This window comes from Prunus persica, chromosome G8, assembly GCF_000346465.2.
Source record: "Prunus persica cultivar Lovell chromosome G8, Prunus_persica_NCBIv2, whole genome shotgun sequence".
In the NCBI taxonomy this organism is placed as follows: domain Eukaryota; kingdom Viridiplantae; phylum Streptophyta; class Magnoliopsida; order Rosales; family Rosaceae; genus Prunus; species Prunus persica.
The window spans coordinates 13,336,249-13,350,583 of NC_034016.1; the positions used below are offsets into that span (position 1 = coordinate 13,336,249).

Consider the following 14,335-nt stretch of genomic DNA (forward strand, 5'->3'; position numbering starts at 1 on the left):
TCAAGGATCATGCCTAATCAAGGTTCTGCATCCACTGCGTTTGATGTAGCATGGTTAGTATACAATTAGTAATTGTATTAAGAAAGATGAGTGTCTAATAAAACTCCTCATGTACTTATCAAGATAAGTGGAAGACCATCCTAACTAGGGGCATGAAGAAGATCTTCTCAAATTTTCTTAAGAGTGCTATATTTTCCCTGCTCATGATTCGGACTTTTTTTTAGGTTGATGTAGCATGGTTAGTCTACAATTAGAAATTGTATTAAGAAAGATGAGTGTCTAATAAAACTCTTCACGTACTTATGAAGATAAGTGGAAGACCGTCCTAAATAGGGGTGTGAAGAAGATCTTCTCAAATTTTCTTAAGAGTGCTCTATTTACCCACCCACCTTATCTTTAAACTTTTAAAGACAAACTTAACCCTATTATAAAATAACTTAAAAGAACTTAAGGAAAAAGAAAGAGAAACAAGGTCTACTGTCATAACTAGAGAAACAGTAGCATCTGATGATGATTGAACTTGGTCTTTTAACAAATTTGAGGGTGAGACATGTGAATTGGGCGAGTACTATTGTTTTTCCCTTATCTATCTGGCTTTGTACTCTTTGACATTCCCATGTGTTTTGCATGGGGGTTTTATATTTTTTACTGCAAAGTTCAGTAGATTTATGACCTTTGGATAACTTTAGAGAAAGAGTTTATTTACAATGTTAGGAAGCTAAGAGCATAAATATGATTATATTCACAGAATTCATATTTACAACAAAAACAAAAAAAAAATACAACAAAAATGTGAGAGAGAGAGAGAGAGAGAGAGAGAGAGAGAGAGAGAGAGAGAGTAAAAGGAGAAAAGAAATGAGGTAATAATTAGAAAGGTATTTTAGGAATATTGGTGGGTGGAAATATAGGATTGTGTTTTTAAAATTTATATAATAGGTGGAAAGATAAAATAAGTGAAAAAATAGGACCGATAGGTGAAGATAACGGCACTCTTTTTTTAATTATGAACACAAATTTCTTAAAAGGGTAAGAATATAAAAAAGTGAACCAAGTGGAAATGCATGCATGTACTGTTCACAAGGTGGCCCAAAAAGGAGGATAGGTGGGCGGTTGGGCTAAGGTGGGCGGTTGGATAAGCACTGGGCAGGCAATTTATGTTCATGGTGGTCAATGTGGATAACTGGCGAACTGATAAGTGTTTACTACTGTTATTGTCTCAAATGGAGGAGAAACAGAGGAGGCCTTCTGGATTGTGTATTTGGACAATTTCAAAAAGGGATTAACGGCCAACTTTCTTTTTCCTTTTGTTTATATTACTTTACTTGTCCTCACCAACTTTCTTTTTCCTTTTGTTTATATTACTTTACTTGTCCTCACAACACATGTGCCTAATATTATGACTTCAGATTTTGCCTCATCCTAACCTTGACTTGAGGCCGATGACTCACCAGCTCTTTTTTTTTCCTTTTTTCTTTTGAGTATTGGAGGACATGTGATTCGAATATACGTGGCCTAACTAATTATATATCTGATTTCCTGTTTAGAAGTGATTATGAAACTCTTAAAAACGCTTTATGATAGTCAAAAACGTTTTTGATAACGTTTGACAGAAATATTTAAAAGTGCTTTTAGGTCATAGCACTTGCTTCACATAGCATGTGTTTCTCTAAAAAGTACTTGGATTTTTTATAAAAAAAATTTAACGTTTTAATAATAAAGATTCTTATAAGCAGAAATACTTCCTAAAACAACAATTCCAAATAAACCCTATAACATGTTGTCAAAGAATAAAGAGCCTTGCCATTCACGCTAAAAAAATTTACTCGCTATACTCGACGAAGATGTATGAGATGAGGACAACAATGACAATTTTATTTTTGACATTTTTGAAATTTTTTATTACCACTTATGAAGTTTTCAGAAACATCAATGAAAGGGTCAAAATTGAAAAGTTGGGAAAATTTTCAGATTCTATGCAGGGGTGATCCAATTTGTGTGTGCTCGATGATCCACGCTCAAGACTCGAACAAGTTCAGCCCAATCTCGTCAAGGCCATTATCAACCTTATGGGCTTCAACTAAAACTATCCAGTAGGATTTTGATAAGAGCCCAAGAACAATTATGTCTCCGAAGTCTAACTGAGAGCAAGATTCAGAAGCTGTACTTGTAAACCAGACGACGACAATGGAGAAGAGTGCAAGGAGGCGATTGGATTGTATTTCTCGTCACCTTGTATTACCACCTCAAGCTAATCACGGTCTGCAGCAGGTGAGATTGATTCATCCACAACCTTTTTCCATTTTTTTTCTTTTATTTTTTATTGGGTTATCTTTTGCACTATGTACTGAGAAGTTTGGTGGAAAAAGAAAAGATGTTGTATTTGATAAAGTTTTGAGTTTTTAACTACTGCAAGGTGCTGTTATTAAGTAATGGGCAAGTGAAGAGTGAGGAGGCAGAGCCTGTGGTGATAGGAGGAATGGTGTTGGACATTCATGCCACACCTTCTATCCCTGCAAATCCCAGAACCACTACTCCAGGTAAGGTAAGTTTAGTTTTCTTCCCCCTCAAAAATTTTATTTGAATGAAACTTTTCATATAAAGTTTTTCTTTTAGGTGAATTGGAATTGTATGCCCAACATTGTAATTGTACTCTCTGTGTCTGGTAAGTTAATTCAATTTGGTATTTTAGATTCCACTTTGCTAAACAATTTCAAGCTTCTGGAAAAGTTCTTCTGCTCCAATTCCCTTAGTTTAGAATATAAAATGGCTAATGAATCCCAGATGGAAAATGATAATTTTCATGTGAGTTTGATCGAATATTTTGAGACTTCAAATTGTAGTACCCCCAATTGCCTAGTTTTCAGAATTGTAAGGAATGTTCCTGAAGTTCATGCTTTGAGATGATGAAGATTTGGTTCTCACTGCTAATACAGAGAAGTCTTCAGCAGGGCTGCAAATTGGGATTATTTTTCTTCTTCTTTTATTGGATATTAATTTGCTGTATTTTGACGTTTCAAATTCTGTCACCACCAAGTGAAGTTTAAGTAATTGTACCTTGAAGTTTATGTTTGAAATGATGAAAAATTGGTTTTCACTGCTACACAGAAAGAATCTTTCAGCAGGGGTATATATTGGGAAAGATTGTTCTTTTATTAGATATTTATTTGCGTGTGCTTATCCATGGGAATCATCTGCTCAGGTCAGCTATGTACTAGGAGGGGTAGCAAGGAATGTTGCTGAGTGCATATCAAAGCTAGGAGCAAAGCCATTCATGATTAGTGCATTGGGGCTTGACATGCCAGGTGGTCTTCTGACCTTTTTTTTGTTTATCATGCTTTCCAACCTCCACAACCACAAGAGCCATGCAGGTTTCATCATCAATAGTACTTTGTGAAATTGATAAGAATTGTTTGGATGCTTAGTTGGAAAATATCAAGTAATGCTTTTGGGGCTGGGATACTTTTTGATATACTTTTTTTGATATATCGTAATGTTGGGATGCCAGGCTTCCAGTGATTTAAGTAGCAATATGAACATACTCCAAATTGGAGTGCTCATTGTAATCACTCTGTACTCCAAATCTGATGTTACGATTGATAACCATATATCCAAAATTAATTTTTTTGAATCTTAATACATGAATCTCAAAACATCTCAGGCTTATTTACTAGGCTTTGACTGTTTTTCTATAATATTTTTTATCTGAATTGTATTTGCAACATAATTACATTTTTTTTGTACAGCACATATGACTTGTGAAACTGACAAGTTACACATTTTCTTTTTCATTAGGAAACTTATTGTTGGAGCACTGGAAGTCTTCTGGGCTATCTACTGAAGGTCATCTATTATGTTTGCAATTTACCTTTCACCTACGGTGACTTTTGATTATGGTTATGACTCCAGATTGCAATAAGGTTTTAGATATTCTATTTACAACAACAATTTAGTCAGTTTGACTTATCTTTCAGTGTGTCTGTCAGGGATAATTTACAATCAAAATTGAGTCCTTTTTCCTTTATCTTGAAATTATTAAAGCGTCTCAGCATAATTCGTACTCGCGTATTAATATGTTATGATGGTTTTGCATTAGGGATTTGGAAGCACCAAAACATTGAGACTCCTGTTGTGTGCAATGTACTTGATGTTAGTGGGGAGTTGGCTGCTGCTGTTGCAAGTGTAGAAGCTATTGTAAGCTCAAGTTCAATAAGAGAAATTTGTTTATTTATGAGAGTGGTTAAATTGAAAACATAAACAAAGCTTAAGTTAAGAATGGCATGTTCAGAACATTTAATGCTTACATAATGACCCTGGAACAGGAAAAATTTCTAACACCTGAGTGGATCCAGCAATTCAAATATAATATACGCTCTGCTCCAGTGTTGATGATTGATGCAAACCTGAATCTTTCTGCTCTAAAAGCTTCTTGCCAGTGTATTTATTACATTTTACTTTAGATCTCTCTCTTTCTCCCTCTCTCCCTCTCTCAGTATCTTTTACTCAATTCTCAATTTTATTTTCTCTTATTTTGGGTTTATTTCAGTGGCAGCAGAATGCAAAATTCCGGTGTGGTTTGAACCTGTATCAGTAGTAAAATCCAGAAGAATCAGTTCAGTTGTCAAGTATGTGAGTGTTATCCTTTTGCTCTTATGTCCACTTTGCTATTAATTCTTCTTAAATGTTAGATCCAGGTCACTCGTAGAACGGGTTACGCCCTTTTTATGATTATAGTTGTATTTGATGAGTATCTACGTGTGCTTATCCTTTTTTTGGTATCTTTTTCTGCCTGGGATGAGGGGGTATGGAGAAAAAAAGAATTGGTTACCTTACGGCCTCCCTTTACATGTACAGGAATTAATATATAATAAAATTTTACAGAGATGGATCTCATTGTATAATCATGTTTTTTTGTAAGTTACTTGGGTTCAACCCCTTGCCATCTTTAATAAAAAATTGCATTACTATTTAAGGGTAACTAATAAAAACAGTTATATGCTTGACCCTGATGTAGTCTTTATATTTCCAGGGTTTCTTTTTTATCCTCATTTGCAACTAACATGCTGGTTATTATGTACAGGTAACTTTTGCTTCACCCAATGAAGATGAACTTGTTGCCATGGCAAATAATTTGTCTGGTGGAAATGTGTATTGTCCAATTGAGAGGAACAATAGCAGAAAGAAATGTTCAACAGAAACCTTGTTCCATATGCTAAAATCTGCAGTCTGGGTTTTGCTAGAGAAGGGTATTAAAATAGTTGTTGTGACAGTTGGTTCAGATGGTGTGTTCTTATGCTCTAGAGGAGGGCCAAGCCTCAAACAGTATGCTTCCAATGGAGAATTATTTAATACCGTGACTGCAAGTTGTCCTTCAAATCTGTTCTCGAGTCCTCCGGATTCTGAGAGAAGCTCTTTTCTCTTTGCTGTGCATTTTCCTGCACTTCCTGCATCAGTGGTGAGGCTTACAGGGGCTGGTGATTGCTTGGTTGGTGGAACTATTGCTTCTATTTGTGCAGGTTTAGATGTCATGCAAAGTCTGGCAGTTGGTATTGCGGCTTCCAAAGCTGCAGTTGAGGCGGAGACCAATGTGCCTTCCGTATTTAATTTGGCTGCAATTGCAGGTACGAGTTCAAACGTGTATTTTGCATATAGCTAGGTATCCTACTTAACCCCATCTGGTAGTATATTTTGCGAAAAAAGGAAATAAAGTGTGTATGAAATTGCATGAGTGTTCATATTTTCCCCATATCATTTGGTGTATGTGATTACTGCAGAGCATTAGACAACTAAGATGGCCTAATGGCAGAATTTCAAGTTATTGTTAAATCACTGAAATATCCTGTACTCCAAAATGTGATGCTTGAGATGACACAGAATGGTAATTAGTAAACCTAGTTACCCCACACACACACACATAGCTTTATTCGTCTCATGTTAACAAGTTGGAAAATAAAATATTTGTGAACCCATTTCTGAGGGGCATCCAAATCATAGTGTCTAATTCATTTTCATGAATATTATTGTCTTTCCGTATAGGCAAAACCATTGTAACTTCTGGTGGTTTTACATGAATGAAAGAGATTCCATTATTTGATGCAAGGGTCTATATGTTGATTGTTGTGCAATTATTTTCCTTGCAGATGACGCAAGATCGGTATACTCGGCTGCCAAAGTTGTGTTCCATCAATCAATGCCTTAAAACCATGGAACTGCGAATCAAGCTGAATCGGTTAGATTGTCGTAGCTGAATCAGTTAGATTGTTGTAAATCAGAGGGAAACTTTCACTTGAGGAACCATGCCAATATTTGTTTTCTGCCGTTCTTCATACATTAATGTTGTCAAGGAGACATCATTTCATTATCTGATCTGATTCAACATATTGTGAAGTTGTTGACTATTGTCAGAGTTGGATGAAGGAGCAAGACTTATGCTCGTCTGAGTAATTGGAAATTTCAATGAACTGTACATGAAATTTCACTGCACAACAAGAATATACTTACCATTTTAACTGTATAGCAATCTTACCATTATACCAACATGAAATTTCAATGAACTGTATAACAATCTTACCATGGTACCAATTTCCATTTTTAGATATTTATTTATTTGTTATCTACTGAAATATGAAAAGGGATTTTTGTAGAAATGTCATTTAAACTTATATCTCAGTTTCAATTTGTCAATTTAAAGACAAATTTAAGAAAAATGTCACCTTAATTTTTCAAAATTCATGATTTGTCATCTAACTTTAACACCAACTAGTTTTCCATCCATTTTTAAGGGTATTTTAGTCTTTCCATTTTTAATGGTATTTTAAAAAATGGAAAAATTATTATATTAAAATATATATATATATTTCTCACCTTCCCCCATCCCTTGTGTGTCACCACCGGCGGCTCCAACCAACCTCACCCATCTTGAAATCCATTCATCCTTCCCTCTTCATAGCCCCTTCCTCCATTCCCCCTTCCCCCTTCCCTCTTCATCTTCCTCCTCTCTCTACCATGGAACACCAACCCTCTATACACAAATTCTCTCAGCCCACCTTTTTCTTATGATTTTTTCTTTTTGGTATTTTTCCATTTGAATATTGAAAATTTGTGGAAGGACAACTACCAAACCAACAATTCGCTAGCCTACATAACAAATGGTGACCAAGCAAACTTTGGATTCTTCAACATAAATACAATGGCGTAAGTTAATGAAACCGTGAAGACAAAAAAGGGGTTGGATTTTTGGTGGGAAGCTTAAGTAGTTTTAAATCAGGTATCTGCAAATTTCAGACATGCTCAATGAACACCATAAATTTTTTATACATACTCAGAGAGAGAGAGAGAGAGAGAGAGAGAGAGAGAGAATAGACAAGAGAGGGGTGATGGGGGGTCATGTGTGATGTGCTTTGGGGGCGATGGGGGTTGGGGTGGGGGAGAAAAGGAGAGAGAGATCTCTTTTTTCTCTTTTTTTTTTCCTTGAAAATGGAAAGACTAAAATATCCACAAAAATAAATGGTAAATTGGATGGTGTTAAAGTTATATGACAAATCATAGATTTTGATAAATTAAGGTGACATTTCTCTTAAATTTTTCTTTAAGGTAACAAATTGAAAATGAAGTATAAGTTTAGGTGACATTTCTACAAAAATTCCATATAAAAATAATATTGGTTTTGGCCCGCATCACCAAAAAAAAAAAATTATTAATATTTCATATGGAAGAAAAAGAAGTATACAAATAATATGAATCTTCGCTCTAGTTAGTAAATTTGCATATTATACACATACGTATGTACTTTTTTTCAAATACTTCTGTTTTTCATACACATACTATACATGTACATGCATATTCTTCATGTTTAATGCACCATTTTTTTAAATTATAAACTATTAAGTAATAAAGTAAAATTCACATATTGTATATGTGTTTTTCAAATATTATTGAATACAAAATTTAAATAATGAAAAAAAGAAAAATAAACAGACGACCTCGTTTTGGTTCATAGCAGATAGCACACATGCACTCCCCTAACGACGTCGTTGTTGACGTCGTATTAGTCGATTGGTTGCACCTTCAATTCAAAATACGCAGGTCCGTTTGAGATGGGTTCGCTTTGTCTTTACCGCCTTTTCGCGCAAACGCGTTTAAAATTTTCTGGTTCAGCAAACGCCATCCAAGCGGAGGGACAGGGATAAGCAACTTGTATATAAATGCAGTCTCTAAAAGACGGTCTTATATATCACGTTCAAGCCATAAAAGCCGGTTTTCCGCTAACCATTTTCACTTCCAATCAACTCATACATTTGTATTCCAGAAATGGCCTTTTTCGAGAAGCCCAGAAACTGTTCGACGAAATGCCCCAACGAAACGTTTTCTCTTGGAATGCCATTATATCCTCTCACATAAAAGCACAAAACTTGAAGCGAGCCCGCCAGTTATTTGACTCTGCTTCGTACAAGGATTTGGTCACTTATAATTCACTGTTATCTGGTTACGTCAGCACAGACGGGTATGAGGATTGTGCGCTTGAGCTATTCAGTGAAATGAATTCACTGGATTATGGGATTAGAATTGATGAGATTAGTCTCACAACTATGCTGAACTTGACTGCAAAGTTAGAAGTGGTGTCTTATGGAAGGGAGTTGCATTCGTTTATGGTGAAAACTGCCAATGATTCAAGTGGGTTCGCTGTGAGCTCACTTATTGATATGTATTCTAAGTGTGGATATTTTCAAGAAGCGTGGCGGGTTTTTAGTGGACATAGAGGGGTGGTTGACTTGGTTTCGAAGAATGCAATGGTGGCGGCTTGTTGCAGAGAAGGAAAATTGGAAGTGGCAGTTAATCTATTTTGGACAGAACCGGAGCTGAATGATAATGTGTCTTGGAACACATTGATTGCAGGGTATGCCCAGAATGGTTTTGAAGAAGAAGCACTCTATCTGTTTGTCCGTATGGAGGAGAATGGATTTAGGCGGAATGAGCATACTTTTGCTAGTGTTTTAAGTGCTTGCTCTGGACTGAGGAGCTGCAAACATGGAAAGGAAGTCCATGCTTGGGTGTTGAAGAATGGGATGACTTCGAATTCATTTATACTCAGTGGAATTGTTGATGTCTACTGTAAGTGTGGCAATATGAAGTATGCAAAGTCAGTTCACGCAGCAATGGGGTTTGAAAATTCCTTCTCGGTCACGTCAATGATTATGGGCCATGCCTTTCATGGTAACCTAGTAGAAGCACGGAGACTTTTTGATTCATTAGCTGAAAAGAGCACTGTTGTATGGACAGCTTTGTTTTCTGGATATCTCAAATCACAGAAATGTGAAGCTGTATTTGAACTTTTAAGTGAGTTCAGGGCGAAGGAATCAATAGTTCCTGATGCTGCAATTCTCATCAGTGTTCTTGGTGCCTGCGCAATAAAAGCTGCCCTGGATCCTGGAAAGCAGATTCATGCGTACATCTTAAGGAGCAGGATCGAAGTGGATAAGAAGTTGTTTAGTGCTTTGGTTGATATGTACTCAAAATCTGGGAGTATTACCTACGCAGAAAAACTTTTCAAGAGAGGCTCGGACAGGGATATAATCCTTTACAATGTGATGTTAGCTGGTTATGCTCACCATGGGCATGAAAATAAAGCTATCCAGATCTTCAATGAAATGTTGGAGCGAGGTATTAAACCTGATGTAGTCACCTTTTTAGCAATTCTATCAGCTTGTCGACACTCTTGTTTGGTGGAATTGGGTGAGCAGTTCTTCTACTCCATGAAAAAGGATTACAATGTATTGCCCGAAATTGAGCACTATGCTTGTATGATTGATTTGTACGGGAGGGCTAACCAACTTGACAAGGCAAAAGAATTGATGAGAAAGATTCCTATAGAATCAGACACCATTATATGGGGGGCATTCTTGAATGCTTGTAGGGTAAATGGAAATACCATACTTGCTAGAGAGGCAGAGGAGAGGCTATTAAAACTTGAAGGAGACATTGGTGATCGGTATGTACAGTTGGCTAATTTATATGCTGCAGAGGGAAATTGGGATGAGGTTTGCAGAATAAGGAAGAAGATGAAAGGAAAGGAGGCCAAGAAGGCTGCTGGTTGCAGTTGGTTATACGTGGAAAATGGAGTTCATATATTTATTTCTGGTGACAAAACTCACCCAAGAACAGAGGCTATAAATTTTACCTTAGCCTTATTGGCTGAAGAATTATATCAGATATCTTGAGCATCCATTGAGGGTCATAATTTGAATTTCATCATCTCAACACAGCTAGTTTATTCTCAAGTCGTTTTGTGTGTCGATTGCGTAGTTCGTCAGTGACAAGGTGGAGTGTTTTCGCACAACAAGATGTCTACCACAATCACTAATGTGGTAATTCTAGGCAATTAAGTAGGGTGAGCCAAAATGCTCTCTCTCTAATGCACAAAAGGTTGTTGACATAAACCATAGTTATACTCCATTTCGGCGCGAGAAAATAATTAGAAAAAAATAGGAAGAAGGGTGTGTACAAAAGATCTTGCTTTCTTCTTGCCAATTACAGTTTGACACATATGTAAAAATAATTCATTAAAAACACAAAAGAAAAACTTCTACAAATATATCATATTGCCATTATCAAGAATGTTACTAGGGAAGGAAGGAAAGTATTTTTCTGTATAAATGGAATATAATTACGATTTATCCAATCAACTATCCGCTCCCCCATCCCCTAAGAAAAAATGAAAAATGAAATATCCGCTCCAACGTAAAAATAAAAATAATAAAAATCATGAAAAAGAAGTCCAACGAACAAATTCTCTTGTTATTAATATTCAAAGAACCCTATTACAAACAGTGTTTTTTTTCCTTCACTTTTCTGTATCTTACTCTGTTTCATGGCTCTCCCAAGCGAGGTCAGCGATCTCTCTCTCTCTAGTGTATTTGATCTTGTTCCTTTCAACAACGAACCATATTTTTCCGCCATAAAATGTTTTAGTTGTTAAATTGTAAAGCGTCGTTGCTTCGTGCAGGTCGGGTTGCGCGTACTGCTTTGCCCTCTTGGTTCCAACGTGCTTGTCCGGACTGCCTGGTAAACTTTTTTCTTTTTCTTTTTTTTGGGTTTTTATTGCTTTCTTAATTCCGTTTTAGGTTTCAGAGTTTATAGTTCCTTCACTGTTTCTATACTTGGTTAGCAAATTAAGTAGTGTATTTTGTTGAGATAAGCAAATGTTGAATAATGGTTTGTGCAGCTGCTCTGTGGGGATTGCTTTACCCGTTTACTCAACGTTTAAAGCTATTGAGAATAAGGATCAAGCAGAGCAACAAAGGTGGCTCCTTTATTGGGCAGGTCAGAAATCCCGTTTCTAATTTTGTGTTCTTCCAAATACACTATCTTTGATCCTTACCACTATTGTTACTTCCTTTGTAAGACTACTATGAGATCAATATTGGGATATTCTTGGGAAATTTAGATACTATCTAATGGATTGTTAATGTGTTTTCAATGAATTGACTGGAGGCATGTTTTTAATTGTTCCTTTATGAGATTAATATCGCTTACACAAAGAATTTCTAGGTAGGTGGTTTATTCCCTTAAATTGAATTCTTTTTCTACCCTCCTAAGATAGCCTGTAGAAAGAAATTTTAGGGAAAACCCCCATAGCCATCTTCTTATTAGACAATATATGGAGGAGAAAAAGTACAAAGCAAGAAATGCTGTGGCGAAGAACGCCACATTCCATTAGATACCTAACTTTGGGACACTTAAGGTACAAGATTGGCAGAAAAATGCAGGACTACTAGAGAGGATTTTATTAATGCATGTATGTGTTAAACTGGTGCAGATCAGTGAGTTCCTTGTTTTGGTATTTGGGTCTTTCCCCAGTTGTAGTTGCTGGCGGCAACCCATTGTAGAAGTCCACATTATAATTGCATTGTCCAGGGTTTTCTTGTTCTTTTTTAATGTTGACTCTTTTTTTGCTACTTGCAGCTTATGGATCTTTCAGTATTGCAGAAGTATTTTCAGACAAGATTCTGTCCTGGTAAAGTTTTCCATATAACATGATTCTTCTTCAATTTTCATTTATGAATATAAAAGTACTCATATACAAAACAGACCATGGGAACCATAGCCTTTGAGAAAATAGAGTTTGAAGCCTATCCTTAAGGTCTTTCATTTAATGGAAAGTTGTGATCTCTCTTTGAAGGTTAGATATTTCCCTTGTTCTAAGTATTTGATGGAGATATGGAGGTATTCAATGGGAATTGATGTGATTAGGGAATGTGATTTGAGTTGATTTCTGTTGACCTCAATAAATTAGACTATGGCATAACTCTGTTGACAGACCTTAATTTGAAATTTAAATCAGATTACCGCCCGCTTTGTTTTTCCTTCTTCCCTTCTCTGCTTCCTCCTCTTCTCCCTCTCTTTCTTTCTCCCCTATTCTATTTCCTCTCTGGGTTGCATTAGTGTTTGTCAATATTCTTCTTCTTGCTAGATGACTTTGAAGGAGTTGGTCCAACTCTTGATGGAAGGTTGGTTTGAATAATGACATCTATGGAAACATTACGTATGATTTGTTTGAATAGATTAGACTGTTGCATTCTCATTTACAATCCTAAATAAGCACAGTTTTTGTTGCATTTGTCTTCATATTTCTGGATTTATAGTTGTGTTTAACAATATCACAAGTGTTGCTAATTTAGTAAGTGGTAGTTTCAAGTTTAAAATTTTGTTTTACTGCTTCCCTGAATGACTTATTGTAATCTGATGAAGGCTCTTTGCGTCATTTCATCAGGTTTCCGCTCTACTACCATGTGAAGTTTGCATTTCTTGTTTGGTTACAACTTCCATCCTCAAATGTAAGCACGGCTAAGTTGCTTTTACTATGTAGCGCTTCTTGTTAATTCCTGCTTGCAATTGATTTCTTTGTTAGTGGTATTGATTTTAGTTTGGGAAAACTTCCATTCTTTACCAGTGCTTCTTTTCTTTTCTTTTTTTCCTGTTGCACTCCAAAAACTAAGTGCGTCGTGTATGTTCAGTTTTTTCTGATATTATGAAATTTTAGAAAATACTCCAAAAAGTACACTTAAGTGAGCTCTTAAAGAGCTTGACTAACTGCTTGCTGTTTAACAGGGGGCAAAGCATCTGTATACAAGCACGGCTAAGTTGCTTTTACTATGTAGCGCTTCTTGTTAATTCCTGCTTGCAATTGATTTCTTTGTTAGTGGTATTGATTTTAGTTTGGGAAAACTTCCATTCTTTACCAGTGCTTCTTTTCTTTTCTTTTTTTCCTGTTGCACTCCAAAAACTAAGTGCGTCGTGTATGTTCAGTTTTTTCTGATATTATGAAATTTTAGAAAATACTCCAAAAAGTACACTTAAGTGAGCTTTTAAAGAGCTTGACTAACTGCTTGCTGTTTAACAGGGGGCAAAGCATCTGTATACAAGCCTTCTGCGTCCGTTCTTTCTGAGGCATCAAGCCCGACTTGATCAAGCTGTGGATTTTATATATGGTCAAATGGTAATTACTTCTTTGATATTCTTATGATATAAGTGTTTGTTTAACCAGCCTTGCTATTTGCTGAAATTATTGTAGATATGGTAAAATTTATTGTCAAATGGTATTCTGCATCATCATGCCACTCCGTAGCTATTGAGACCTCATGTTTACATTGACTTTTCTTGCCCACTTCTGAGTGCTGAGATACTGAGGCTTGTATATGCTTGCACATTCTTGAGGGCTAATAATAGATTCTGAACTTGCAGAGTAAATTCATCAGTTCACACCAAGGAGATTTGCAGTTTGCGAGGGTGCTTTTCATGAAGGTTTTGGCAGCAGGTATGGATGGGAACGATTTGGACTATTTACGTATGTTAGTGTTATATATCTAATATGATACATGTGGTATTGTTAACAAGAAAATTTCATAAATTATTTGATAAGATTACCTACTTATATTTTGTTTTCTTCCCTTTTCTCTTGAATCAGCAAGTGGGGTAGTTAAGGGTGTTGTGCCCCATGGGCAAAGGCAAGCAAGTCCGGCAATCGAAGACCCTGCGAAACAAACTCAGGACTCTGAATCAGAAAAAGATGAGTAGAGCATTCACCAGTTTCCGTGACCAGAAATACATGTTTCATAGATCTGGTAGTTTAAAGTGTTGAAACTTTTTTCTTTTTGGGTCTCAATAGATCTTGTACATAATACACAAATATTTTATGTTTCTAGTTGCTTGTGGAACCCAAGTTCTCATTCAAGAAGTGATCTTTGACTATTATTCTTGACATGAATTTTACTCTTCACCTCGTTTAACATCCAATTTGATTTCACAAAGGTTTATGGGAAAACCATTGACCAACAATGAC

At 36.1% G+C, this 14,335-nt stretch overlaps 3 protein-coding genes across 5 annotated transcripts; all 3 read left to right on the forward strand.

Moving 5' to 3' along the window:
- On the forward strand, positions 1,974 to 6,534 carry LOC18766349 (pseudouridine kinase). 3 transcript variants are annotated; one of them, XM_020570425.1, is made up of 9 exons: positions 1,974 to 2,268; positions 2,414 to 2,537; positions 3,200 to 3,302; positions 3,793 to 3,840; positions 4,094 to 4,191; positions 4,320 to 4,434; positions 4,544 to 4,626; positions 5,078 to 5,618; positions 6,138 to 6,534. In XM_020570425.1, the coding sequence occupies exons 2-9, from the start codon at positions 2,493 to 2,495 to the stop codon at positions 6,194 to 6,196; spliced, it is 1,092 nt and encodes a 363-aa protein (XP_020426014.1). In that variant the 5' UTR covers positions 1,974 to 2,268; positions 2,414 to 2,492; the 3' UTR covers positions 6,197 to 6,534. The 3 variants fall into 3 exon arrangements, with proteins under 3 accessions (XP_020426014.1, XP_020426013.1, XP_020426015.1); XM_020570424.1 differs by having other exon boundaries at positions 1,975 to 2,268; positions 2,414 to 2,542; XM_020570426.1 differs by lacking the exon at positions 1,974 to 2,268 and having other exon boundaries at positions 2,275 to 2,537.
- On the forward strand, positions 8,099 to 10,231 carry LOC18767105 (putative pentatricopeptide repeat-containing protein At3g18840). Its single transcript, XM_020570423.1, has one exon. The coding sequence runs from the start codon at positions 8,202 to 8,204 to the stop codon at positions 10,212 to 10,214; it is 2,013 nt and encodes a 670-aa protein (XP_020426012.1). The 5' UTR covers positions 8,099 to 8,201; the 3' UTR covers positions 10,215 to 10,231.
- On the forward strand, positions 10,325 to 14,256 carry LOC18766437 (HVA22-like protein k). The gene is made up of 8 exons (XM_007201277.2): positions 10,325 to 10,882; positions 11,000 to 11,058; positions 11,219 to 11,316; positions 11,959 to 12,010; positions 12,767 to 12,830; positions 13,397 to 13,492; positions 13,738 to 13,810; positions 13,961 to 14,256. Exons 1-8 carry the CDS (start codon positions 10,865 to 10,867, stop codon positions 14,068 to 14,070), a joined length of 570 nt encoding a protein of 189 aa, XP_007201339.1. The 5' UTR covers positions 10,325 to 10,864; the 3' UTR covers positions 14,071 to 14,256.

Coding starts and splice junctions, on each gene's coding strand:
- LOC18766349 (XM_020570424.1), top strand. CDS start 2,185: ATGGAGAAGAGTGCAAGGAGGCGATTGGATTGTATTTCTCGTCACCTT. Junction 3,303..3,792: donor ATTGGGGCTTGACATGCCAG/GTGGTCTTCTGA, acceptor CTTTTTCATTAG/GAAACTTATTGTTGGAGCAC. Junction 4,435..4,543: donor TCTAAAAGCTTCTTGCCAGT/GTATTTATTACA, acceptor GGTTTATTTCAG/TGGCAGCAGAATGCAAAATT.
- LOC18767105 (XM_020570423.1), top strand. CDS start 8,202: ATGCAGTCTCTAAAAGACGGTCTTATATATCACGTTCAAGCCATAAAA.
- LOC18766437 (XM_007201277.2), top strand. Junction 11,059..11,218: donor GTGCTTGTCCGGACTGCCTG/GTAAACTTTTTT, acceptor TGGTTTGTGCAG/CTGCTCTGTGGGGATTGCTT. Junction 12,011..12,766: donor TCAGACAAGATTCTGTCCTG/GTAAAGTTTTCC, acceptor TCATTTCATCAG/GTTTCCGCTCTACTACCATG.